Below are 26,763 nucleotides of genomic sequence, written 5' to 3'. Positions count from 1 at the left end.
TTTTTAAAGAAGAAACAGTTAATGTTCAAGCAAATGAAAGATGTAATGAGTTTCCAATTTTTTAATTAAGATAAATTAAAAACAAATCTAAAGAATGTTAACAGCATTTATCTTTAAGTGATATATTGATAATTTATTTTTAACTTATTTCTATTTGTTTTATAACTTTTGCTTAGTTAATATCTAATACTTTCATAATCAAAATTTTGTCTATTAAAAAAAATGATATCCTTACTCGAGGTTTAGTGAATACCAGTCATATTTAATTTTGAATCTCATGGCCATCATTGATTTTGTCCATGTGTTGTTATATTTAGGTTATGTTTATTTTCACCTGTTTGTTTTACTAATTCCTAATGGTTTTAAAAAAAAGTCTCTACAATGCACTTCTGCCTTTGGTTCCTGACAAGAGACTTAATTACTTAAATATAAATTGCTAGAAGGTTCGTGATAACTTAACCTAATCACTGTTGGCATTTAAAAGTATCTGCATCTATTAGAAGTTCAAAATATATAAACCGATTTCTTTTTCATCATGACTCTATATCCAACAAAATAAAACAAATCACGATGTAGAGGAAACAGCACCTGCTTGACTGTGTTCTTTTGATAAATCATGTCGCTTTTCTCACTTCACTGTTCAGAAGAAGCAATCTCTTTTCATGTGATATAACTGGGTATGAATCAAGTTCAGTACCTTCTCCCGTTTGTCCAATTTCCAGTCCACCTCTGAGTGGAGTTCCTCTTTAGCTATATACTATGATAAACATTAAGCCTACTGCTTTGGGGGCTATCCTCTCACCAAAACTCAGGGAAAATGGGAATGAGTTGAAATTCATGGAATTAAGAAATGTTTGAGAGTTCTTTCAAAGAATGAGGTAAGAAATGTGTGTGAATGAATAGGTATGATGGATATTCACTTATATCAGTATATAGTGTATGTTTTCATTTTATTTCTGTTAAATATGAGGTCTGGAATGCCTTTTCATTTTGCAGAATTCTTAGACTGCAGTTCCACCTTTGAGAGGGCAGCAGCCATGATTATACTTGCTATATTTAATAGTCAAATGGAGTGAAAGCTTTGTTTTGCTTTCTTGATTGCCTTGTTTAATAATATATTCAAATTATGACCTTTAATGTAATTTCTTCCCTTACTAGCTTGGTGCTAACAGTGGTTTGCACATCATCATCTTTGATGAAATTGATGCCATCTGCAAGCAGAGGGGGAGCATGGCTGGTAGCACAGGGGTTCATGACACCGTTGTCAACCAGCTGCTGTCCAAAATTGATGGCGTAGAGCAACTGAACAACATCTTAGTCATTGGTATGTTTGCTTGATTAAAAAAATAAAGTACTGTGATTTCAAAAATATTAGATACACAGGTTCTAAATTCAGATTTGTGTAGCTTGTAATTTTATATGTAATTTTTGAGTGTAATTTTTATATGTAATTACATATAAAATTTACCTGCAATTTTATACAAACATTTTGGCCAATGTTGCCAAATTAGAATCAAGTGATATTGAAGAATTTCATTGTTTTAATGTCTAGCCACAATAAACAAACTCTGGGCAAACTCTAGGCAAAGTTGGGCAAACTCCGGGAGATAGTGAGGGACAGAGAAGCCTGGCATGATGCAGTACATGGGGTCATAAAGAGTCAGACGCAGCTTAGCGACCGAACAATAACAACAAGTCACAAGAAGACAAATGAAAGATGAGTTCTAGTGACTCATGGCTTTAAACTTGTAGTTAACAGATGAAAAAGGCAGCACTGTGTAAGTGGTGGCTTTCACATTGGTTTCTGTGGGCCTCCAAGGGTCCTCAGAGGTTCTTCAGGTTCTGTGCAGGCCAGGGCAGATCGTGCATCCCTATTATAACTTACTTTTAACTGCTTATGTACTGAAGTTCTTCTTAAGTTGACTTTGAAAAAAAACACAAATTATGCTATTTATGAAGGTTGAACACCTTTCGCCTACAAAAAAGGGAAGGGATCTTGAGGTCAGATAGATGTTCACATTGCCCCCCTCTCACTTTGACAGCTTACCTACGCCGTTTGAACCTAAAGTTTTCTTTTTAAATATTTGATGCTTTCATTACATTTATATTCCACTGGTGTATACAGTAGTGAAATACTAAGGCAAAGTCCCCAGATATATTTCTTAGGTTAAGAACAAATGGTATTTTTGAAAATCATTGCTTTTCTATTTGACTTTTTTAAAATTGTCCTCTTAGCTTGTCAGGGAAATTCTTGCAACTATTCTTGCATATGCTAAAAGGGCATTTTATCTTATTTTTGAATTCTGATCATTTGTGTATTGTTTTAACACCTGTGCTCAGGAATGACCAACAGACCAGATCTGATCGATGAGGCTCTCCTTCGACCTGGAAGACTGGAAGTTAAAATGGAGATAGGTAAATAGCTCTGTCACTGATTGGGGTAGGGGGTTGTAATTAGAGTTCATTAGCAGGAGCAAAATCATATACCTTAATATTTGTTAGAAAACTTGTATATCATGAAAAGCAGATATTTATATACTTGAGTGGCTATAAGAAAAGCATTAGGATTATAATTATCTATTTTATTTCCAATGTTATCAGGCTTACCAGATGAGAAAGGCCGATTACAGATCCTTCACATCCACACAGCAAGGATGAGAGGGCATCAGTTACTCTCTGCTGACGTAGACATTAAAGAACTGGCCGTAGAGACCAAGAACTTCAGCGGCGCTGAACTGGAGGGTCTGGTGCGAGCAGCACAGTCCACTGCTATGAATAGACACATAAAGGTCAGTAAATCAACTGCCAGATTAGGAGTCTACAGCCCTGTAAGTCCTGTGCTAGTATTCTTCCTCTTCTTTCAAGCATTCCAAGGGCCAGACTAATACTGACTGACTTTTGATGGAGAACAGACATGATGAAAGGTATTAATTAATTGTCAACTGCTACGTCTTCAGAGTAGTTGGAAAAAAGATAATGGTAGCACCTGCCCCGTGGAAACTACTGACCCATTTAACTTAGGTTGCCCCCATTTGATGCAGATATGTGAAGATGGTGATTCTGAAGAATTGTTTAAAAACTTGTGCTGTGTTGACTTGTAACATGTCATAGGAAGTTGGATGTCCTGCATGCTAGAATTATATTAAATACCTGCTTGCTGTTTTCAAAGTATTAAGCTGGAGACACAAAGGTAATGAAACACAGCCTCTTCCCACAAAGAATAGACAGGGAAATGGATGTGTTTGCAAATTAATACAATAATGTTATTGATGCTTTAGGAGAAATACATACAAAGGATACTTTTATTTTGGTAAATAAAGCTTGATAAAGTGCATTTAATCCTTTGTCATCCCTTCTCTTCAGGTTTTACTTACCCCTGTAGTTTGATGACTCCCAGATTTGTGTCTCATCTTTTAAAAGTGTATTTCTCCCACTTTCAGTTTTATACCTGGATGTTTTATCAGGTCTCAGATTTAATATTCCAAAACCAAATTCACTTTTTTTTTTTTTTTACTACTTTCCTTCCTGCTCCTACTTCCCTATTTATCCCAATTTCCTAGGCTTAAAAATCCAAGATTATCTTTGATTTCTACCAGTCTACTGCATCCTCTTCCTGACCCAGGGATCGAACCCAGGTCTCCTGCATTGCAGGCAGACACTTTAACCTCTGAGCCACCAGGGAAGCCCCTACTGTGTCCTACCTCAAGTTATTTGCCAGATTTTGTCTGTTCTATCTTGACAGTATCTTTCAGATCTCATTGCACCACTGATCTTCTGTTTGATTAATCTTCCTGTTTCATAGCATTCTCTTCAGAACCTTTCAGCAACTAACCATGATCTACAGAACAAAGAACAGATGTCTTAGCCTGGTCTTTAAGGTCCTTTTAGACATGACCTTAAATTGGCCCTTCTTGATGTGTTCTCAGTTATTCTTCATACACTTCAGCCAAGCTGAAATATTTACCAGTCATCATATAGTAATGTATTTTACTACTTCTCTGATGTTGCTTTTTTTTTTTTATGCTTTACTGAGAATCTTTACCCTCTATGTTGCTTATCTTTTCTTTCGTTCTTTTTTGGCTGTGCCACAAAGCATATGGAATCTTAGTTCCCTGACCAGAAATCGAACCCACACCCCCTGCATTGGAAGCACAGAGTCTTAACCACTGGACAGCCAGGAAAGTCCCTACTTATCTTTTTGATACCTGACTCATGTACCACCACTTTCTTCAAAAAATTTTCATACCTGACTCATGTACCACCACTTTCTTCAAAAAAATTTTTTTCTCCCTTTCAAGAATGATGTGTTCTCTTCCTTCTTGAACTAGTAATGTATCAGGAATTCCCTGGTGGTCCAGTGATTAGGACTTGGTGCTTTTACTGTCATGGCCCAGGTTCAGTCCCTGGTTGGAGAGCTGAGATCCAATAAGCCCCATGGCATGGCCGAAAAAAAAAAAAAAAGAAATATTAATAGTAATGTATCATTTATGATACCTTTTGGTGACTTTCAGTCAATGGATTTATTTAGCCTACTGTATGCCAGACACTATGCTAAGGGTTACTGCTCCCATTTCCTCCCTTGAGCAGCTCACAGTCTAATCCTCCACATACAGTAATAGAAAGTACATTCAAGGTAAGAAAGCGAAAAGGTGTCAGGTGCGGTCAGCTTATCAAGTGAGAGGAGCTTTCACAGAGGAATTTCTGGGTGAACGTGTTTCCTGGTGGGGCAGGCATTTTAGGCAGAAAGAACAACATGTGCAAAGGAACAGAGACACAATAGCATGGTGTGTTAAGGATAATTCAGTATTGCTTCAGCATAAAAGGTAGGGAAGGGGAGGTAGAGATGTGGTGGGGGATAAGTCGGGAGGCTAAAGCTGGGGATGGAACACAAAGAGCCTTTTATATTGTGCTCAGAAGTATGGACGCCTTTTCTATGAGTAGTGCTAAGTCACTGAAGAGTTGTAAGAATAGCAGTGGCATAGTGTTAAAACATAAGCTCACTCTGGCAGCTGTGTTGAGTGGAGTATTTAGGGGAGTGAATTTGGCGACATGAGACAAGAGAGGGGAAATTGTGTAACAGTTCACTCAGGAAATAATAAAAGCCTAACAGTCGGGTTGAGTATGTTTTGTTTGGGTATACCCTAGCAATGGTTTTAAACCAAGGGTCGGTAAACTATGGTCCACGGGCCATATCCAGCCAACTGTCAGTTTTTAGAAATAGAGTTTTTGGGAACACAGACCCACCTGTTCATTTATGTGTTTTCTGTAGCTGCTTTCATGTTGCAGTGGCAGAATTAAGTATTTGCAACAGAAACTGCGTGGCCCACAGAGCCTAAAATATTTACTGTCTAGCCCTTCATGAAAAAAGGTTGTCGACCCTTGTTTTAGACTTGAAGTCCTTATCTTACTCATTTCTGAATCTCTCACAGTATCTAGGTCTTGATACTGAGAATATGGTAGCTGCTTAGTAAATATTTTTTAAATTAGTAAATATGCATTCTGAATCAAACTCTATCCATAAATCATAATTAATTCCCTTGCATAACATAATTGACTTTGTTCTCTCCTAAGAATGCCATAATGCAAGGGTCCCCAACCCCCTGGGCCAGGGACTGGTACTAGTTCATGGTCCATTAGGAACTGGACCACAGAGCAGGAGGTGGTCAAGGGAGCAAAGCTTCATCTGTCATTCCCTGTTGCTTACAGTACCACCTGAACCCTCTCCCATTTGTGGAAAAATTGTCCTCTACAAAAGCAGTCCCTGGTGCCAAAAAGGTTGGGGATGACTGCCGTAATGGAAGAGGCCACTTTAGACAAGGTGTTACACGTGTTTAAAATACTGGAGACCCACCCTGTGGCGAGGAGGATAGTGGTACTACTGCTTTAAAAAACAAAACAAAAGACCCCGAGAATGCAAGACTAGATAGTGCTGGAGCCTTTATAGGTGGATCTACTCATTTCATTCATCCATTCTTCCTCCTTGCTGTAAGAAATGTCTTAGGAAAAGTGATAAAGTGACGGTGACTTCAAGAGAAATTATATAAATGTTGTGGAAACTGCTCCCTGCTGTACTGATCTTTCACCTCAGTTCACCATCAGTGCTTCTTGATACTGTAATCCACAATTACTAGTTTATTAGTTATCAGATTTTTCATATGCATTAGCTACTGGATTTTTATCTTATTTAGTCATTTGTCATTTTTATCACAATAGCCTTATCCCCAAATGTCTCTAAAGCCGTTCTTAAGAAACGTGCTTTCTTCCAGCATGTATTGGATTTATTTACACACAAGGCAATGAGGAATGGTGGGATGGTGACAGGTTTTGTAGTCAGAAGGTGTGGTTATGTGTTACAGTTCTTTCTACATTTTTGTTTCTGATTTGTCAAGAGGAAATAACTATTTCATCAAGTTTTTGTGAAAATAAAATCAAATACTGTTTGTGAAAGTGCCCTACAGACTATATAAATGTTTGTTGTTATTTCCATTTTTGTTATTATGGCTACTTTGAGAATATATATATATATATATTTGAGAATATATAATATATACCCTTTTCCATATCTGAGTTTTTAAAAATTTTTGTTAACTATTTGTAGTTATAATATTTCTAATTTAAAGCTAAAATGTTTAACCACCACTGTACAGAATGTATTATCCTTTAGATTTGCAAGTAAGAAGTAGTACAAATAGTGGACATTATTTCCCTCACTTTTTCCATGTGGATAAATTATCTTTAAACTTAAGTGATGCATATAGCCTTGTGACCAACACTTTTTGTACCAAACAGCTTTTGATTATTTTGAGTATCTGTGGAATATCCAATGCAAAGGACTTCATAGGTACTTCAGGAAAGGGAGAGATGTGTAAGACACTAAGCTCAGAAAAGAAAGCGTACTATTTGCTCTCTTTTCTGCATTTAAAAAAAAAACTGCACTGCCCAGGTCTTTAAACATTGTTTTCCCAGCTGGACTCTTCCTCACTTGAACAAAAAGCACGCAGTTTTAGTATTCTCATTGCTGTATAAATTCAGAGCTTTATTAGTAGTAATTGATGAATAGGTATTTAATTTGAAACTTAATGACTTACAGTTGGTGTAGAACTTACGCACAACATTCCTCTGTTTATTATGACGTTCTTCCTTTGTATTATAAAAAGCCATTGAGAATTTCCTGGCGATCCAGTTGGTTAGGACTCAGCGCTTTCACTGCCAGGGCCTGGGTTCAGTCCCTAGTTGGGGAACTAAGATCCTGTTAACTGCATGGCGTGGCCAAATGAATAAATAACTGAAGCCATTACTAGTGTTATATTGCTGCTTTTTCAAAATAATCAGACTTGACAAAGTCAGATGGAATAAACTAAACACGTCTTCCCTGTTAACCTGTTTTTTTCAGGTTTTCTGAAACAAGTGGAAGATCCAGTCACAAACTCCTGATGTTCATGTCATTTATACTTAGACCCATGTTTGTGGTCACCTAAAATTCATGTGACATCTGGTTGTTTTTAGCTGAAAGGAATTTCTGCTTCAGGTAGAGAAGATTCATAACCCAAATTTCTTCTGTGCTGATCTGTTATAAGGAAATAAATTCAGGACACACGTGCACCTTATAAAGGAATCAAAACTGATTTATGTTTATAGAATTTCAATAAAATTATTTTTTATTTTCTGTAGAATTTTGATTGATTAAGGTCATTCTACCCTTAATTTAAGAGGAATGATAAGAACTTTGAAAGGTCAGATTTAAAAGGTTATTAAATTTAAGGGTGACCACTGGATATTTGCTAGTGTTGAAATACAAGTTTATTAGTTTCTGCAGGTATAAGCTGAAAGATGTTGCCTCTTCTATATTGATTAGCTGTTATAAATAAAATTCAGAAAAAATTGATCTAATTCAGACAAGTGAGAAAAGTTTTGCTGAATGAATAAAAATTCAGAATTGTAGATTTTTAAAGTTTTTTAAATTTTTGAAAAAATAGTAAAAGTAAACCAAGACAAGTCCTTAAGAAACTTATTTTAATGAATAGGTAGAAAAAGTTTATAACTGTAATATTGCTTACGTACAATTAGGTAACTTATAAAATTCATGGAGGCCTGAAAACAGCCTGTTCTAAAATAACTGTCCCTCAACCATCTTAATTCACCTTAGTTCATTGAGTGAGTCCTTTCTTAATAGTAAAAATATGAGTTTCACACTTGTTGCAGTCCTAGAATCTCTTATTTTTCAGCAAATGCCAAAAGATAGACAAGATTTTCCTTTCATATTGCTATATGTTTCTGTCATTTGAATGCAGGTTCACTCTAAGAGGAAATCATAATAGTATTTCATAACACTGCTACGAAAACACTGGCCCATGCCTCCCTATGTACACACGAGAATCATTTTCTGGGGTAATGATAATCAGGTAGATTTTTGAAGGCATGGTTACATTGTCTCCTAGTTTCTAGTGTTTATTTCTGTTCCTTTTATAGGTGAACTGTTTTTGTCTCTCAGAAAGGTTCTAGAAATTTCTCTTCACCTTTGGTGCTCTGATAGCTTGCAGTAGTGTGTCTAGACAGGTGTAAGTCTCTTCCTGTTTACCCTGATTACTCATTGAAACCTTTAAACTGCAAAGGTACACCTTTCTTCAGCTAGGGAAATTTTTTTCTTCTTTTATTTTTTTTTTCTCTATCATTCTTTCTCTCCGCTCCTCCCTCTGAGACTAGGAATCTAATTGTCTTAGATTAGGAAGTTAAAACTTCCAAATTGATGTTCCCTGCTTTTGAACCTTTCTCTCTCACTTTCTGTGATTTCATGGGATTTGGGGCAGGAAGGGAGATAAATAAGTGTATTTTGTTTGCTGTCTTGTTCCAGTTTTCTGACAGTTCTTTTTATCCCATAAGGCTGAGATTTTATAAAATGTCATTTTATTTGTCTGAGCAGTCAGTTTCTAAGGGACATGACTCATATTTTAAAATAATCTTTAGAAGGTTGATATTGCTTAACATAGTTTGGTTTTATAGTCAGATTTTTTGAAGATAGGTTTTTAAAAAAACAACAACAACAACAAAAACCCATAGTACCATTTTAAAAATTAGACTCACTTGCCTTGTGCTATTGGGAGTGAGCCCAGTCACATTAAAAAGTGTGTTGGTATCTCATTCACTCATCAGGTACAGGCAGCTCCAAGTGCTGATAAAGGCCTTGATGCTTCTCCAGACGTCTGTTCTGTGTAGGAGCTCCAGGTGCAAAGAGCAGAGTATTTGGAACTGGCACACAGAGTCATGAGCACAAAGTATGAGTAAAAACCAAAGTCGCAGGTCCTTGGTCTCCCAGGGTAATGGTTCACAAACCACTGAGCATCAGAACCACCTGTGCACTTTACAAAAATATATTTATATATTTTTATTCCTGTACCCTCTTCTGGACCTGTTAAGTCAAAATCCTACAGGTTTGAACTGGGCATCTGTGTGTGTGTGTGTGTGTGTGTATCATTCTGATAGGCAGCCAAGGATGAGAACCACCTTCTTAGAGACCCCCCCCCTTTATATTTTCTTCTCTTCGTGCCTCATTTTGGGGGAAAAAAATGGCTATCTAATGCTCTTCAGTATAGATATGTCATAATTCACTTAACTGGTACCCTCTCCATGGACTTCTAATGTACTTCCTGTCTTCTTATAGCTTCTTTATAGCTCTTAGAGATTGCTATAGTAGATCTCCTGGTGCATCCAACTTTGTGCACATTTGTGAGTATATTCATGGGATAAACACCTAGAAGTGGAACCGTTCGGGCAAAGGACGTATATATGTTTGTGAATTTGTTTTTTATGTTTTTTATTATGTGAAAATAGGCCTTTTAAATCCTCAGGTGTTATACTCTTAGGCTGAAAATATTCTTTAATCTTGGAAGTCCTTTACACTTTGTTTTCATTTCTCATTAGGCCAGTACTAAAGTGGAAGTGGACATGGAGAAAGCAGAGAGCCTGCAGGTGACAAGAGGGGACTTCCTTGCTTCTTTGGAAAATGATATCAAACCAGTGAGTACAAATATCAAGTGATGCGTAAGTCAAAAAAATAACAAATCAGGAGAAAAATAAGTGCTGTTTTACCCTGTATTTTGGAAGATTATATCATGTAGTTTTTTTAAAAAACATAAAATCTCAATAGTGTAACTGTCCAGTGTAAGAAACATCTGTTCAGTAACTCTGTGCTGTTCTGTTGCTCAGTCGTGTCTGACTCTTTGCAACCGCATGGACCCATGGACTGTAGCCCGCCAGGTTACTCTGTCCATGGAGATTCTCCAGGCAAGAATACTGGAGTGGGTTGCCATGATCTCCTCCAGGGGACCTTCCCAACCCAGAGATCGAACCCAGGTCTCCCACATTGCAGGTGGATTCTTTACTGTCTGAGCCACCAGGGAAGCCAAGACTTACTGAAATATTTCCCATGATAGGGAGCTCACCATCCTATAAGTCAGGCCATTCAGTTTTGAGACTTTCTAACAGTTAGTTCTTAAATTGCTTTGAACTAGTTTTTCTTTGGTTCTTTGTATGTCTGAAGCTACAGAAAACTAAATTCATCCTGATTCATCCATCCTTCATATATGGTTACTGACATTTAAAATTAACTCTCATCTCTTTTATACCTTTCCCCAACTTCTTCTAGGGCATTCCTTTCTCTTGCTCAACATCTCTAGTTCCTCTCACTATTCTCGGTTCTGAAACTTTTAATTATGCCCAGTGCTCTTTTTAAAAAAGGTCAATTTTCTTAAAATATACTTAAAACTCAACAGTCATAGTTGGAGTTATAGTCGGAGCATATATTATAAGGTACATTAACCTGTTTCTGTAAAACAACCACTCATATTTGAGTAACTATATTAGTACAAAAATAAATTGTAGAAAGGCCTCTTAAAAAGGTGTGTATGCTTTTCTCTTTCTTAAATGGACCTTGGGTGCACGGAATTGGATTCATCTTAATCTTTAATTGAGGACATACAGTCATTAGTCTACAATGTATAAAATAAAATGTAGTATATATCAATTTTCTGAGACTTTCTGTTTTGTTACATATTTTATTATCAGGAGTCATCTGTATGATTTTCTGTGCTATATTTCATTTATTTTCATTGCCGAATAATATTCCATTGTGCGACTGCCATAGTTTGTCTATTTTCCTGTCAATGGACAGTTGGAATATTACCAGTTTTTTGTTATTTCAAACAGGTGCTGCTAAGGCATCCTTGAGTGAGTTTCTCCTAGACATATATTTAGGAATAAAATTTCTGGGTTATTGGAAATATGAATGTCTAACCTTGAACTAGGAATTTCAAAATGTTTTCCCAGTGGTCAAACCAATAAACACTTCCTCCAATAATGTAAAGAAAAGTGAAAGTTGCTCAGTCGTGTCTGACTCTTCGCAACCCCATGAACTATACAGTCCATGGAATTCTCCAGGCAAGAATACTGGAGTGGGTAGCCATTCCCTTCTCCAGAGGATCTTCCCAACCCAAGGATCGAACTCAGGTCTCCTGCATTGCATGCCAGTTCTTTACCAGCTGAGCCACAAGGGAAGCCCCTGATAATGTAAAAGAGATCCTATTCTCTACATCCTGTACAGCAGTTGGTATTGTCAGACTGAATTTTTGCCATTCAGTTAGATATAAAAATTGGAGAAAGAAATGGCAACCCACTGCAGTACTCTTGCCTGGAAAATCCCATGGACGGAGGAGCTACATTCCATGGGGTCACAGAGTTGGACACAACTGAGCGACTTCACTTCCACTTTCACTATTCTTTCTAGATATAAAAATGGGATCTCATTTTTGTCTTAATTTGCATTTCACTGATTACCTGTGAATGAATTATTTCTTCATATGTTTGTCAGCCATATGAGAATCTTCTATGATATGCCGTTCATGTCTTTTGCCTATTTTTCTGTTGTTTGTTTTTATTTGATTTGTATAAATTCTTCATATATTCTTGACAACAGTTATTTGTTGCACTTATCTCCTTTAAAGACAGAAGTTAACTTGTTTTAGCCCTGTCTGCTTTTTTTTATGACTGTTGTGACTTTTAAATATAAAATACTTTCAGCAGTGGAAATGGTTTAATATTTTGCTGTTGTTATTCATAATAGTTACCAAAAATATTACAGCCCTGCATAACCAAACTATCTTAAAATTTTTTAAAGCAAGTAATTTGGCTATAAGGAGGAGGCAATTATGACAACTTAGTTAAGTAAGCAGTAACTTACTTTTATTTATTCCAGGAGTCGGGGGGATAAAATGAAAAGTGAATGACAGGATAAGTAAGGATGACTATATATGTTATGTAATAGTTAAAGAGGGTCACTGTTTTCTGGTTCAGGTATCTTAACACTGCTATGAGGCTTGGGAGTATATATCTTGGGTAATTAAAGACAAAAACCAGCCAATATACATATTTTCTACAACAGCCTTCCAGTCAGTATTTATTAGGCTCTTCCCTTGTAACTTTTTATAGGGCCATTGAATTTACCATATCTGGAACAGGGAGTACTCAGGAATCAAAGCACTAGTGTATGAAAAGACCAAAGAGTAGTCTGAAAAGTGATTTGGTAGCAAGGTGATCGAGTGATGAGACCACTGTATACTGTTTAGAGACAATATTACAAAGGAAGACTTTCTATGAGGAGCATGTTCTAAAGAACTGTTAAGATTTTTCCATAATTGGGGAATGAAAAATTAACTTGAGGATTGTGATAATTTTTTTTAATTCAAAATTCTCAAGGTATATGACTTTTACATTACACTGGGTTTTATTTTCCTACTCATTTCTTCTCTTGCTAACCTTATGGAAGTGCTATTCAATTAAGTAAATAGCTACTAAAGTTTTAAACTGCTTTTGGCAGCTGGTTTGATGGGAGTTGCAATTTGAGATTAGAAGCTGAAAATGAAGAGGGATGTGATTTAAGCCCCAATATATAGTGCAAATAAAGTTATAATATATAGCAATCACTTACCTTTCCTTACCCTTCAGTCTTTCATTACCTCTGCTCATTTCTCCTGCTTGCTAAATCTTACATTTATACATACACTTACCTTGGTGAAATTGACTTATGTCCTCTACCACCAGACTCATGTGGACAAGATTGCCTCATTACCACTTCACACTTTTAAAAGTTTTTACTTTTATTTATTATTTTTTATTGGACTGTAATTCCTTTACAGGGTTGTGTTTCTGCTGTACAATGAGGTGAATCAGCTGTCAGTTCAGTTCAGTCGCTCAGTCATGTTCGACTCTATGTGACCCCATGGACGCAGCACGTCAAGGCCTCCCTGTCCATCATCAGCTCCCGGAGTTTACTCAAACTCATATCCATTGAGTTGGTGATGCTATCCAACCATCTCATCCTCTCTCATCCCCTTCTCCCCCTGCCTTCAATCTTTCCCAGTATCGGGGTCTTTTCAAAATGAGTCAGTTCTTCAGATGAGGTGGCCAAAGTATTGGAGTTTCAGCTTCAGCATCAGTTCTTCCAATGAACACCCAGGACTGATCTCCTTTAGGATAAACTGGTTGTATCTCCTTTCTGTCCAAGGGACTCTCGAGTCTTCTCCAACACCACAGTTCAAAAGCATCAGTTCTTCAGCACTCAGCTTGGTTTATAGTCCAACTTTCACATCTATACATGACTACTGGAAAACCATGGCTTTGACTAGACTGACCTTTGTTGGCAAAGTAATGTCTCTGCTTTTTAATGTGCTGTCTAGATTGGTCATAACTTTCCTTCCAAGGAGCAAGCATCTTTTAATTTCATGGCTGCAGTCACCATCTGCAGTGATTTTGGAGACCCCCAAAATAAAATCTGTCACTGTTTCCACTGTTTCCCCATCTGTTTTGCCATGAAGTGATAGAACCAGATGCCATGATCTTAGTTTTCTGAATGTTGAGCTTTAAGCCAACTTTTTCACTTTCCTCTTTCACTTTCATCAAGAGGCTCTGTAGTTCTTCTTTGCTTTCTGCCATTGAGGTTATTGATATTTCTCCTGGCAATCTTGATTCCAGCTTGTGCTTCATCCAGCCCAGCGTTTCTCATGATGTATTCTGCATATAAGTTAAATAAGCAGGGTGACAATATACAGCCTTGACATACTCCTTTACCTATTTGGAACTAGGCTGTTGTTCCATGTCCAGTTCTAACTGTTGCTTCCTGACCTGCATACAGACTTCCTGCAAGAGGCAGGTCAGGTGGTCTGGTATTCCTAACTCTTGAAGAATTTTCCAGTTTGTTGTGATCCACACAGTCAAAGGCTTTGGCATAGTCAATAAAGCAGAAATAGATGTTTTTCTGGAACTTTCTTGCTTTTTCAATGATCCAGTGGATGTTGGCAATTTGATCTCTGGTTCCTCTGCCTTTTCTAAAACCAGCTTGAACATCTGGAAGTTCACGGTTCATGTACTGATGAAGCCTGGCTTGGAGAATTTTGAACATTACTAGTGTGTGAGATGAGTGCAGTTGTGTGGTAGTTTGAGCATTCTTTGACATTGCCTTTCTTTGGGATTGGAATGAAAACTGACCTTCTCCAGCCCTGTGGCCACTGCTGAGTTTTCCAAATGTGCTGGCATATTGAGTGCAGCCCTTTCACAGAATTGTCTTTTAGGATTTGAAAGAGCTCAACTGGAATTCCATCACCTCCACTAGGTTTGTTCGTAGTGATGCTTCCTAAGGCCCACTTGACTTCACATTCCAAGATGTCTGGCTCTAGGTGTGTGATCACACCATTGGGATTATCTGGGTCATGAAGCTCTTTTTTGTACAGTTTTTCTGTGTATGCCACCTGTTCTTAATATCTTCTGCTTCTGTTAGGTCCATACCATTTCTGTCCTTTATCGTGCCCATCTTTGCATGAAGTGTTCCCACACTATCTCTAATTTTCTTGAGGAGATCTCTAGTCTTTCCCATTCTATTGTTTTCCTCTATTTCTTTGCACTGATCACTGAGGAAGGCTTTCGTATCTCTTCTTGCTATTCTTTGGAACTCTTCATTCAAATGGGTATATCTTTCCTTTTCTCCTTTGCCTTTCGCTTCCCTTCTTTTCACAGCTGTTTGTAAGGCCTCCTCAGACAACCATTTTGCCTTTTGGATTTCTTTTTCTTGGGGATAGTCTTGATCCCTGCCTCCTGTACAATGTCATGAACCTCCATCCGTAGTTCTTCAGGTACTCTGTCAGATCTAATCCCTTGAATCTATTTGTCACTTCACTGTATAATCGTAAGGGATTTGATTTAGGTCATACCTGAATGGTCTAGTGGTTTTCCCCACTTTCTTCAATTTAAGTCTGAATTTGGCAATAAGGAGTTCATGATCTGAGCCACAGTCAGCTCCCAGTCTTGTTTTTGCTGACTGTATCGAGCTTCTCCATCTTTGGCTGCAAAGAATATAATCAGTCTTATTTCGGTATTGACCATCTGGTGATGTCCATGTGTAGAGTCTTGTGTTGTTGGAAAAGGGTGTTTTCTGTGACCAGTGCGTTCTCTTGGCAAAACTCTATTAGTTTTTGCCCTGCTTCGTTCTGTACTCCAAGGCCAAATTTGCCTGTTACTCCATATATTTCTTGACTTCCTACTTTTGCGTTCCAGTCCCCTATATTGAAAAGGACATCTTTTTTGGGTGTTAGTTCTAGAAGATCTTGTAGGTCTTCATAGGACTGTTCAGCTTCAGCTTCTTCAGCATTACTGGTCGGGGCATAGACTTGGATTACTGTGATCCTGAATGGTTTGCCATTGTGTCGTTTTTGAGATTGCATCCAAGTACTGCATTTTGGACTCTTTTGTGAACTGTAATGGCTACTCCATTTCTTCTGAGGGATTCTTGACCATTATATCTTGTAGATATAATGGTCGTCTGAGTTAAATTCACCCATTCCAGTCCATTTTAGTTCGCTGATTCCTACAATGTTGACATTCACTCTTGCCATCTCCTATTTGACCACTTCCAATTTGCCTTGATTTATGGACCTAACATTCCAGGTTCCTCTGCAATATTGCTCTTTATAGCATCAGACTTTGCTTCCATCACCAGTCATATCCACAACTGGGTGTTGTTTTTGCTTTGGCTCCGTCTCTTCAGTCTTTCTGGAGTTATGTCTCCACTGGTCTCCAGTAGCATATTGGGCACCTACCAACCTGAGGAGTTCATCTTTCAGTGTCCTATCTTTTTGCATTTTCATACTGTTCGTGGGATTCTCAAGGAAAGAACACTGAAATGGTTTGCCATTCCCATCTCCAGTGGACCACATTCTGTCAGAACTCTCCACCATGACCCATCTGTCTTGGGTGGCCCTACGTGGCATGGCTCATAGTTTCATCGAGTTAGACAAGAATCAGCTATATATTTACTTAAATCCCCTCCCTCTTGGACCTCCCTCACACCCACCCCTCCATCCCACCCATCTAGGTCATCACAGAGCCCCAGTACAATTTCATATTTCCATTTTAATCCCTGACACCTACAGTCGGTGTTAGGGTAGTATCTCTGTGTGCTGAGTCAACCATTTTCATTTTCTAAATCCATATTCTGCCTTTTTCCCTTTGTTCTTAACAGAAACAGCCCATGTCCTCCTTACAAAAACAAGCACGTTGGAACATACCCTATCTCAGAGATTGAGAGGGCTTGGGCTGTCATAGAATCTGAGCCTAGAATCTATTTCTTATTCCAAATCTATTTCTTATTCTAAAATTTATTTCTGTTTCCCCCTAATTGGGTAAAAAGTTGAGTGAGAAATTATAAAACAGTTTTGTTTTTGTTTTGCTTTTCAGGGTTTTTATATTAATATGAGATATTGTTACAGCACTAGCATGTAGGAATTATTACTCATCCTTTATGCCTTTAAATATTTAAATCTTAATACTAATGCTGAAAATGCATTAAACTGTCCTTTTCCTTCATAGGCATTTGGCACAAACCAAGAGGATTATGCAAGTTACATTATGAATGGTATCATCAAATGGGGTGATCCAGTTACTCGAGTTCTAGAAGATGGGGAACTTCTGGTTCAACAGACTAAAAACAGTGACCGCACACCACTGGTCAGCGTCCTCTTGGAAGGTGAGAAAAAGTGATGAGATGGCATCAAAAGTTTTCTTTTTTTTTTTAAAAGCACTTACACAAAACCGTTTAGCACATTCCAGAAAACTGAATTTTCAGTTCTAAACTTGTTCATGATCTGAAAATCGCAGTCCATTCTGTGTTCCAATATTGTGCACAAATTTAAATTTTCTTGGAGTAGAATGTTACTGATGATTGATAGCAACTCATTTTCTTATAGGACTGTATCTAAATTTCTGTGTTACTTAATAGACTCTTTGATACACATAGTACTCAAAAGAGTTAAATAAATATTCACTGAGTACTTACTATGTTTTAGGCGTTGAATTGGTTGTGGGAGACACAAAGACATTCACAGGGATCAGTTTGGTCGTGAAAAAGGCCTAACTACTGTGTTTGTGTGTAAGGGTATCTGAATGCAAGTCATCTTGCCCAGAAGTGGTCAAAGAAACTGTTCAGTGTAGACTTTGAAGGATCAGTGAGGATTTTACCAGGTAGACAAAAAAAGGAAGGACATTCTATTCTCCAGCTATTTTTTATGATTATTAGTAGAACAACAGAAAAGTTCAACGAGTCCACATGACAGTGGATCTAGCTCTTTCCAAAGGTCTGAGGGTGAGGGCTCCCTGAGAAACACATTAAGCCAAGACCTGAAGGGTGAGGAGAAACTGGTTGGGCAGAGTAACTGGAGACAGTGTTCTAAGCAGAGGGACCAGTATATGAAAAAGCCCAGGGTTGGAAGGAGACTGAAACAGAAAGGGAGACTGGCTAAAATGTGAGACTGAAGAAGTAGACAGGAGCCAGTTCGTGCAAAGCCTAGTAGACCACGTTAATGATTTAGACTCTTATCCGAGGGGCAATGGGGAGGCATTTGTAGGGTTTTTAGCACTGAAGTGACATGATCAGATTTGTATTTTCAAAACATCATGACCACTTTGTGATAGAGATTGGATTGGAGTGGTAAAAATATTAATATATGGGAAAGACCAGTGGTAAGAAGCAGTTGCAGTTGTCTTAATGAGAGCTGATTATGGTTTGAAGCTACATAGTAGTAGAGGAAATGGAGTCATGTAGACTATTTTGAGGAATATTTAGGAGGTAGAATAAAAGAGACTTTATAATAATTATTAAGTATTAAGCATAATGAAGCTAACATTCTTTGAACTCTTAACTGTTTGCCAGTCACTCTACTAGCACTTTACACATACCTTCTCATTTAAACCCCACTTCAGTCCTTCAAGGGTAGATGCTGCTGGGTCTGTATTTTGCAGATAAGGAAGCTGAAGCTTAGAAATAGTAGCTATATTGAATATGGAGAGAGGTATCAAACATGATCCCCAGGTTTCTGTTATTCAGGGCTGGTGAATGATGTTGTTTACTAAGAGTGGGAGCTCCAGTAGAGAAGTTCATTTCAGAAACAAAGATCACAAGTTCATTTCTAGACACATAAGTTCAAGGTTCCTATAGGATGATTGAGCTTCTCTGATGGCTTAGCAGTAAAGAATCCATCTGCAGTGCAGAAGATGTGGATTCAATCCCTTTGTTGGGAAGATCCCCTGGAGAAGGAAATGGCAACCCACTCCAGTATTTTTGCCTGGGAAATCCCATAGACAGAGGAGCCTGGCAGGCTACAGCCCATGGGGTCCTAAAAGAGTCAGACACGACTTAGCGACTAAACAACAAATATCTTCCTTAAATACCCTGAGTCACTGAATCAGTTCTATTCTATGGGATAATTGAATGGAAAATGTTGAGTAGCCCACTGGATATGTAGGTCTATGCTCAGAAGACAAGTCTAGCTAGCAGTATACATTCATGAGTTGTCAGTGTGTAGACTATTGTTCAATCCATGGGAGTGGATGAGTCACTTAGAGAAAGGGAAGGTTGAGAAGGAAGAGGGGTCTAGGACTGATCTCTGAGGTGTGTCAATGTTGAAGGACTAAGTAAAGCAGGAAGAGTTGACAAAGGAGATTGAACAAGAATAACCAGAGTTAAGAGAAGGAAAAGAGAACGTGCTGTCACAGAAGCCAAGAAAGGTATTTAAAGAAAGAAGAGAGCTGTCAATTGTATCAAATACTCTTAAGAGGCCAACAGATTACAATATTGGATTTGGTGAGATCGAGGTCGTTGGTGGCCCTGATGGGAGCCTGTGCCATGTAATAGGAATGGAAGCCATGAGGTTGGTTTGAGGATGGTTGGACGGTGAGTGAAGGCAGCTGGAGTAGATGATTGTTTAGGGACGTTCCATTTTGAAGGGACAAGGCAGAGTAGTGTTGAAAGTAGTGAAGTCAAAAAAGAGTCTTTTTTATTAAACTGTCAGTAGCCTGCTGCTGCTGCTGCTAAGTCGCATCAGTCGTGTCAGTAGCCTAGAGCATGTTTAAATGCTGTTGGAAAGGCTCCAGGGAAGAGGGAGAGGTGAAACACAGGGGGAGAGGGTACAGTTGATAATGTCAGGTTTCTGAGAAGACGGGAAAGAATAATTGATCGGTTTATGGGTGGGAGAGGGGAACATCTTTTATTACACAGAAGGGAAGGAGGAGTTGTCTAAATACAGGTGAATTTATAGATTTGGTTGCCTTCATGAGAAGACCTGAGTCTTTAGTTTTCTAGCCTGGTGGCTCAGCTATAAAAAATGTGCCTGCAATGCAGAAGACGCAGGAGACCTGGGTTCGATCCCTTTGTGGGGAAGAGTCCTTGGAGAAGGGCATGACAACCCACTCCATTATTCTTGCCTAGAGAATCCCATGGACAGAGGAGCTTGGCAGGCTTCAGTTCATAGGATCGCAGAGTCGGACATGCCTGAAGCAACTGAGCAGGGGCAATTTTCCCTACCCCTAATATCATCTCCAAAGAAGATTGTATTTTTTTTTTGTCAGACAAATGATTTGATAGAACTAATAAGTACTGATATGCATTTGAATGCTTTCTTGTTCTCTTTTTTTAAAAGAAGCAAAACCCTTGCATTTTGTATATGTAGCCAAAACCTTGAAAGATTAAGGTTATGTGACAAAGAAGGAATATATTTCATCATACTTTTGAGAAATGCTAATCAGTCTGTTTAGTTGCTAATAAGAGAAAACATGTCTGCCGTGAAATTGTGTCGGGAAATGTTAATGAGCAGCTGGTTGAGGCCTCAGTACTTTGTGGATAAAAGTTTAAACTTGTTTGGTTCTCCTTTGCTTAGGTTGGCTTTTTTCCCCTGACTTGCTCCTGTCGTTATGCAGGCCCTCCTCACAGTGGGAAGACAGCTTTAGCTGCTAGGATTGCAGAGGAATCCAACTTCCCCTTCATCAAGATCTGTTCTCCTGATAAGATGATTGGCTTTTCTGAGACAGCCAAGTGTCAGGCCATGAAGAAGGTATCAAGATTTTTACTTTCATTTTGACTTCCTACCTTTTAGATGTATGTGTATGTGTGTGTATACATACACATGTACATATATATTTATCTTTGCACATGTATATATGTAGACACACACACACACATGTGTATATATATATAAGCCATAACAGTTATGTTCTTCTCAAGTGAAATTATCAGCAGAATTTGGGGGGAGGGAAACAGTGACTGTTTTAGATATAGTATTTAACTTTGTAATGTATTTTTATTAAAGTACCTTTATCTTCCAGATTATGCTTTACTTAGTATGTATTAGGATTATTTTTCATTTTTTAAGTTTGTATCAACTGAAAGGCCTGAATTAAGTGTGTTTGAGTAGAGTGAAGCAAATTCATTTAGGATTTTTTAAGTTCTCTTGTCAATCTGCAAAATCAGACTGCGGTCAGTTAAGTTGACTGTATTGTTTGGGAAAGAACAAAGTTATATCATTGGAAAGATATTCTCAAAACCCCTACAGAAAGATGGTGATGTCTCAGATAATAATCAGCGTCCACTCGGCAGACCTGGGGCAGGTGGTCCTCGTCTCTGCGTTTCTCCAAGTACCATTTGTCACCTTCCTAGCATGGCTGCTTTGAACCACCGGTGAAAGTTACAACAGCATAGACTAGGATCCTAGTGCTGAAAGGCCTCTTAGATCGTCTGGTTCATCGCTCTCACATTCAAGCAAGTACCGTGTAAGGTATTTGGATAGTAGGTGGTTGCTCATTAAAAACAAAAACAATAAAAATCAGTGCTGAACACTCTTAATGCTGTTTCACCTCACTTGATTTTCACTGATATTCTGATTTTGCATACTCCCAGACTGAAGAAAGGTTAGTTTTTATATATCTAGTTGAAGTATATCTTTTACTTAAACTTTTTTTTCAAGCTTGATTTTTTTATAGATAAAAAATGACTGTAAGTTAAAAGTTAAAGAGATGTGAGAAAGCCAGGGGCCTTCCCTGGTAGCTCAGCTGGTAAAGAATCTGCCTGCCAGACTACGGGAAAAGAATCTTGAGAATGGGACTGCTACCCAGTAAAGGCAGCTCAGATGTGCTTTTACCTTGTTCCTAGGCCCTCACTTTATAAAGATGTAGGATAGAATTACCTAAGTGTTTCTTTAGGGAGGAGATTGAAGAGGAAAATACATTTTTTCAAAAGCAGACTCCCCAGAAATGTAAGTTTGAAGAGTCTCATGTTTGTGCAGGCAGCAGAAAATCATTTGTGTCGACTCCTTGAAATGGATGGAGGAGGCAGAGCTTGGAGCAGGATTCCAGCCCTGCACACTGAATCGTCGAGATAAACATTCTGCACAAGGTCGTTAAAACTGAGTGTGAAAGTGAGGGAAATGTTGTTGCCTGACACAAAAAGAACTTAAATATCATAAGACACAGGACTGGTGTCTGAGATGAAACCGGTAGTATCTATCATTCCTGCGAAGACCTGGACAGAATCTCTAGGACCAGTAACCTCCCTTATGTAGATGGGGTTGCTGTTCTTTTTGTTTTTTTGTATTTTTATAATGTTTCCCTCTAAAGGGAACCCTTAAACCATTTCTTTTGGTGAAAATTTAAACAGCTCTTGGACTCGTAGCCACTGAACCTCCCATTTAATTGAATAGCTAATTCTGTTTGTATTTTCCTAACTCCATCTATCTCTTATACTTGTTTAAAAGTAGTCTTCTGTGCAGATGGTAATTTACTCCATTGCTTTTCACCAGCTGCCAGGTTCTACCTCAGATGTACTCTGAGATGTGGGTGGATGGTGCTAGTCTTTTCTATAAAGTTTTTTTAAAAGTATTTTAGGCTCCTGCACATCAAAGCAGCTTTGTAAGTGTGAGATATTATCATTTTTATTATTTCAATCTCTTGCAAATTGACTTGAGGGGGGAAGGTAATATGTGCTGATTTTAGAGGCTTAAATGGTTAAATTAATGACTTAATAACTTATGATTTAATCTTTAAATTGTTGTAGCCTTTCAAGGTAAGGTTTCAGATGAGTGGAAGGCTAAGGAGTATAAAAATGTGTCTATACCAGCTTACTTAAAATCATTTGGATTCATGATTCACTGTCTGGATCAGCTGTATACTCTTAAAGTTGCAAAAAATATTTCTGCTTCAGCAGTATAGTAAATTCATATTTAGACTTTTTGGGTTTTCCTTGGAGAAAAATATTATTCTCTGTGACTAAAGAACAGAATGGAGAAAAGAATGAAGCAGAGGTGTCTTAGAAATTTATTAGAAATACTGCAGAGTCTTTCCCTGCAAATAGTTTTCACATTGTTGCCTAATGATAGCTTGACAAAAGCCTGAGGGCTCAGACCCATCTGAAGGTGCTCAGTCTTCCAGTTTGCTTTTGAAAATGAAATATAAATGCCATTCTTTAGACGTTCTAGTCTACCTCCCACCATTGTTCTCTTCCCTTCTTTTTTTTTTTTTTTTTTACTGTGAAAATGGAAAGCCGGTGTCTTTTTTTCCCCCAAAGCACAAATAATTTATAATTTTTATCATTCTGGAGAAAGTTCTTTCCTTTTAGGTATATCCTTCCCACGCCCAAAATGTAGCTTTTCCCAATTTCAAAAATAATTTAGAAAATGCAGAAAAGAACACAGAAGAAAATAAAGTCCATATTTGTTCTTCCATCATCTTCTCAGACACACATACACACAACGTATTATGTATTGGTGATCACATTGGACATACTGTTTTTTTCCACTTACTATAAAATTTTTTCATTCTCATTAAAATTTATCCGAATATTATGTTGAATTAATATCTGTGTAATGTCCATTTAAACATTCCTTTTTTGTTGAACACTTAGGTTGTTTCCAAGTTTTCTCACAATTATAAACAGTATTCTGTAGAACGCTCATTCGTGGCTGTTTAGTCACTAAGTCGTGTCCGACTCCTTTGCAGCCCCACGTTCTGTAGCCAACCAGGCTCCTCTGTCCATGGGATTTTCCAGGCAAGAGTACTGGAGTGAGTCGCCATTTCCTTCTCCAGAACTTCAGTGACTGCCCCCATTTGCTTATTACATTTTTATGAGAGTAGCATCAAAATTTACTGGCTGAGAACTTGGACTTCAGTTTCTAATAGACCTGAATTTGAATCCCAGGTCCGCTGCGCTTACCAGCTCTAATAGTCACTTAACCTGTAAACCTCTGTTTTCTCATCTACAAAATGAGGATAATATCAATAGGTGCCTCATAGGATTGTTAGGAGAATTAAATGAGATGGTGATTTTTGTGCTGTATCATACAGTGCCTTGGGATATAATATGTGCTCAATAAGTGGTTATTCTTACTTATCATTATTATTGTACATACATTTCTGGTTATTTCCTTAGGATGAATTCTTAGAGCTGAGATTGCTAAGGTAAAAATATTAATGGGTGTAAATTTATGATAAATATTGCTATTAAAACATGTAAAAATATTAATGTTTATAAAACCTTCTTAAGAAAGTTGTGCCAATTTATACTCGCAGCCCCATCGTATAAGAATATCAATTTCCTTGGACTCTTGCCCATAATATCTTTATATATCATTTTACTGCTTGGTTTTGTTACGTAAACCAAGAGTTTTTGTTAGTGGAGAGAGCTATTAGGCTTGCTATAATGAGTATCTAAGATTAAGATACTTAACTTTCAGACCTTAAATTGCAATTAAGCTATTGCTTCTTATTCACATACAGATTCTGGTGCTAAAACATATGAAAGTAGTTTATACTCGATTCAATTCTGCTTCTTAATTTGCTTAATAAATCCTTTCTCTGTGTAGGTAAACTCCTGAATACTAGCAAACTCTGTATGAGGTATTGTTCTCACATTCTGTTGGGGAGGAGACCCTATATGTTCCCTTAAGATAGTTGAAGTATTTACAGATCTTTCTCTTCTCCCGTATTTTGTTTTTGTTTCCCCAACATTATTCTGTTTAAAGAATTTAATTTCTTTATCCATTTTTGCATCTATACTTTAAAAAAAAACCTATTTTCTAGTTCTGTTAATGGCATTAAATGAAAAAAAATAACAATGCAGTAGATCTTGATGCCTTCTGAGTATACAGTCAGTATAGAGATGAAGTAGGACAGTCTGATGTGATTACATTGTTTGAACAAAATCGAGTAAAAGATTTGTGATTTCTAAAACTATACCCGTTAGTAAGGTCATATAGTCTCATTTTTAAAAGGACTGAAAATTAATGGAAGACATTTTCCTTTCCACTAGCTTTGCAAGAAAGAAATAATCTTCTTTGAATATCCTCCTGTAAATCCCACTGCAAATTGTAGTCTGCACAGAACAGAATCATGGTGCCTAATCCTCCTCTTTTCATGGTTTAGTCCATACAAAGAGCGGAACTGGAAATTGGATCTTTTGACAGCAGTTACTAAGCAACAGAATTTGGATGTTTTTGGTTAACATCCTAATATATCATGTAGCTGATTTGTTGAAGAGTGTGCTTGCAGTAACTGACAAGTGGACACCCTGTAAGTGACCACAGGTCCCTGTACTGCTGGGGGTCGGGGGGCGGCAATACTTGTTCTTTTTGTTTAATATACTTTGTCTTCTGACGATTGTATCTGTCTGGCACGCAAAAGAGGATTGTGCAGCTCTTCAGTAGAACTTAACTTTCAGACCTTGTGACTTCTTATGTTATTAAAGATATCCCACTCAGTCTGTCTCTCATATTTTGTGAAACTGTAAGAATTTTTCCTGAAAAGCAGGGAGAACAAATAAGGGAATTTGAGGTCATTTCCAGGAAGCTTGAGCGCTTTGCCAGAAGTTTAGGTCCACTTCCTGAGTCAGTTTCATTAGAAGACAGCTAATGTTTGCTTGGTCTACTCCCAAGTTATTTTTAGAAACGAGAGATTATTACTGATAGCACCGATTTGAATTTGCTCACTTACATTTTTATGTGCTACCAAATATGATTAGAGTATGCTTTCAACTAATTGCTGACAGATTTACTACATTGGGGATTTTCTAAGTCATCAAATTCCTACTGTCAACAGATTCCTACTAACTCAATACTTCATGCCAACCACTTCTGAATTGAGTGAACTCTTTCAGCCCCGAAAGAACCAGAGAATTTGGCTTCACTTACCTCAGAGCCTTAAAGAGGTTCTAGAAAATGGAGGTCAGACTCTATTTGGAGTACGCTTTGCTGGGGTTTGTGATTCTAAAAGACTGGGATTAACGTGGAGCTAATGCTGGCATGTTCCATCTGCATTCATATAGACTCCAGAGGCTGCAGCTGCTGCCCCTCCCCTATACACAGGTGGTTCCCAGCTCATGTGAAGATTCCAGGAGTGGGCTCAGGGCCTTGAGAGCTCTTGGCACCCTCAAGGTCCATGACCAGACCTGCTCCCAAGCCCTCGGCAACAGGAGCTCCATACCTCCTTTCCCAGTGCATCCAGCATGCTCCTGCCACCGGCCCAGGCTCCCCACGTTTTAGGTCGTCTCTCATGACCCACAGCCTGCCTTTGCACACAAGAGAGGAGGCACCAAAGAGGTTCATGACGACAGTCCCCTTATGTCCACAGCTAGGTAGACTGTGGGATTTTGTGATTTCATCTTCTAGAGTAGACCTCTCGTTTTTGCCCTGTTGACTGTTGTCACTCTTCGCCACACTTTTTTTCTTTCTTCCATTCTCCCCATTCTTTTCTTCAGCCTTCTCTTTCAGACTTCTCACCTGACTCTCAGAATACAAATATTCTGATAAGTTTACATGCTCTAGGAAACTCCCTGATAGAGCTGGGAAAACTATATCCTCCAGTTTGCTGTGTGCAGTCATGGTTTTTCTGTTTTTCCAGCCGCTCCCCTCTTTCAGGTATCCTACTTTGCATGATACCTTCTGTGATCCCCTCCTGATAACCTTTCCAGCAGGAAAAACTTGAGCATCGTACTTTCATCTTACTACATGAAAGGATCAGAATTTAAGTTAATTTTTTAAAGAGTCTGTAAGATACCAGCAGTAGCCCCAGCTTCAGCCCACCTGGCTAAATGTTGTTTTGGCTTTTGGTCTGGAGAAGGCAGTGTGTATTCACCGGGTGCTGTTACTGATGGCAGGTTCAGCACTTTAGTTGTTGTGTCTGAGCTGGGGCAGTTTGTGCAGTTTTACTTTTTCTACATCTCTCCTCCTTTTGGGGTTTATCTGTCTGCAGTTATGGTAGAACTTCCCCACTCAGTATGTATATATCTCAGATTTTAGTCTGGCAGCCAATTGCATACACTTGCCAATGGAATCCTGATATCTCCTTATTTAGCATAGGGCCAGGAAGCCAAGAGTGGGAGAGGCTGAGGCGACTAGGCAGAAACATGGG

General features: G+C 38.1%; 1 protein-coding gene across 1 annotated transcript in view; it reads left to right on the top strand.

Annotated features, from left to right (window-relative positions):
- The window catches only part of NSF (N-ethylmaleimide sensitive factor, vesicle fusing ATPase), a 150,301-nt gene that overhangs the window by 92,722 nt on the left and 30,816 nt on the right, over positions 1-26,763 (top strand). Inside the window, exons 10-15 of the mRNA XM_070389994.1 lie at positions 1,159-1,324; positions 2,341-2,415; positions 2,602-2,789; positions 9,919-10,014; positions 16,909-17,065; positions 20,290-20,423. Coding sequence (XP_070246095.1) covers positions 1,159-1,324; positions 2,341-2,415; positions 2,602-2,789; positions 9,919-10,014; positions 16,909-17,065; positions 20,290-20,423 — 816 coding nt within the window. The remainder of the gene's footprint in view (positions 1-1,158; positions 1,325-2,340; positions 2,416-2,601; positions 2,790-9,918; positions 10,015-16,908; positions 17,066-20,289; positions 20,424-26,763) is intronic.

This window comes from Bos mutus, chromosome 19 (assembly GCF_027580195.1).
Source record: "Bos mutus isolate GX-2022 chromosome 19, NWIPB_WYAK_1.1, whole genome shotgun sequence".
Lineage (NCBI taxonomy): Eukaryota > Metazoa > Chordata > Mammalia > Artiodactyla > Bovidae > Bos > Bos mutus.
The sequence above is the reverse complement of the archived record's forward strand: the minus strand, read 5'-3'. Positions and strand labels throughout refer to the sequence as shown.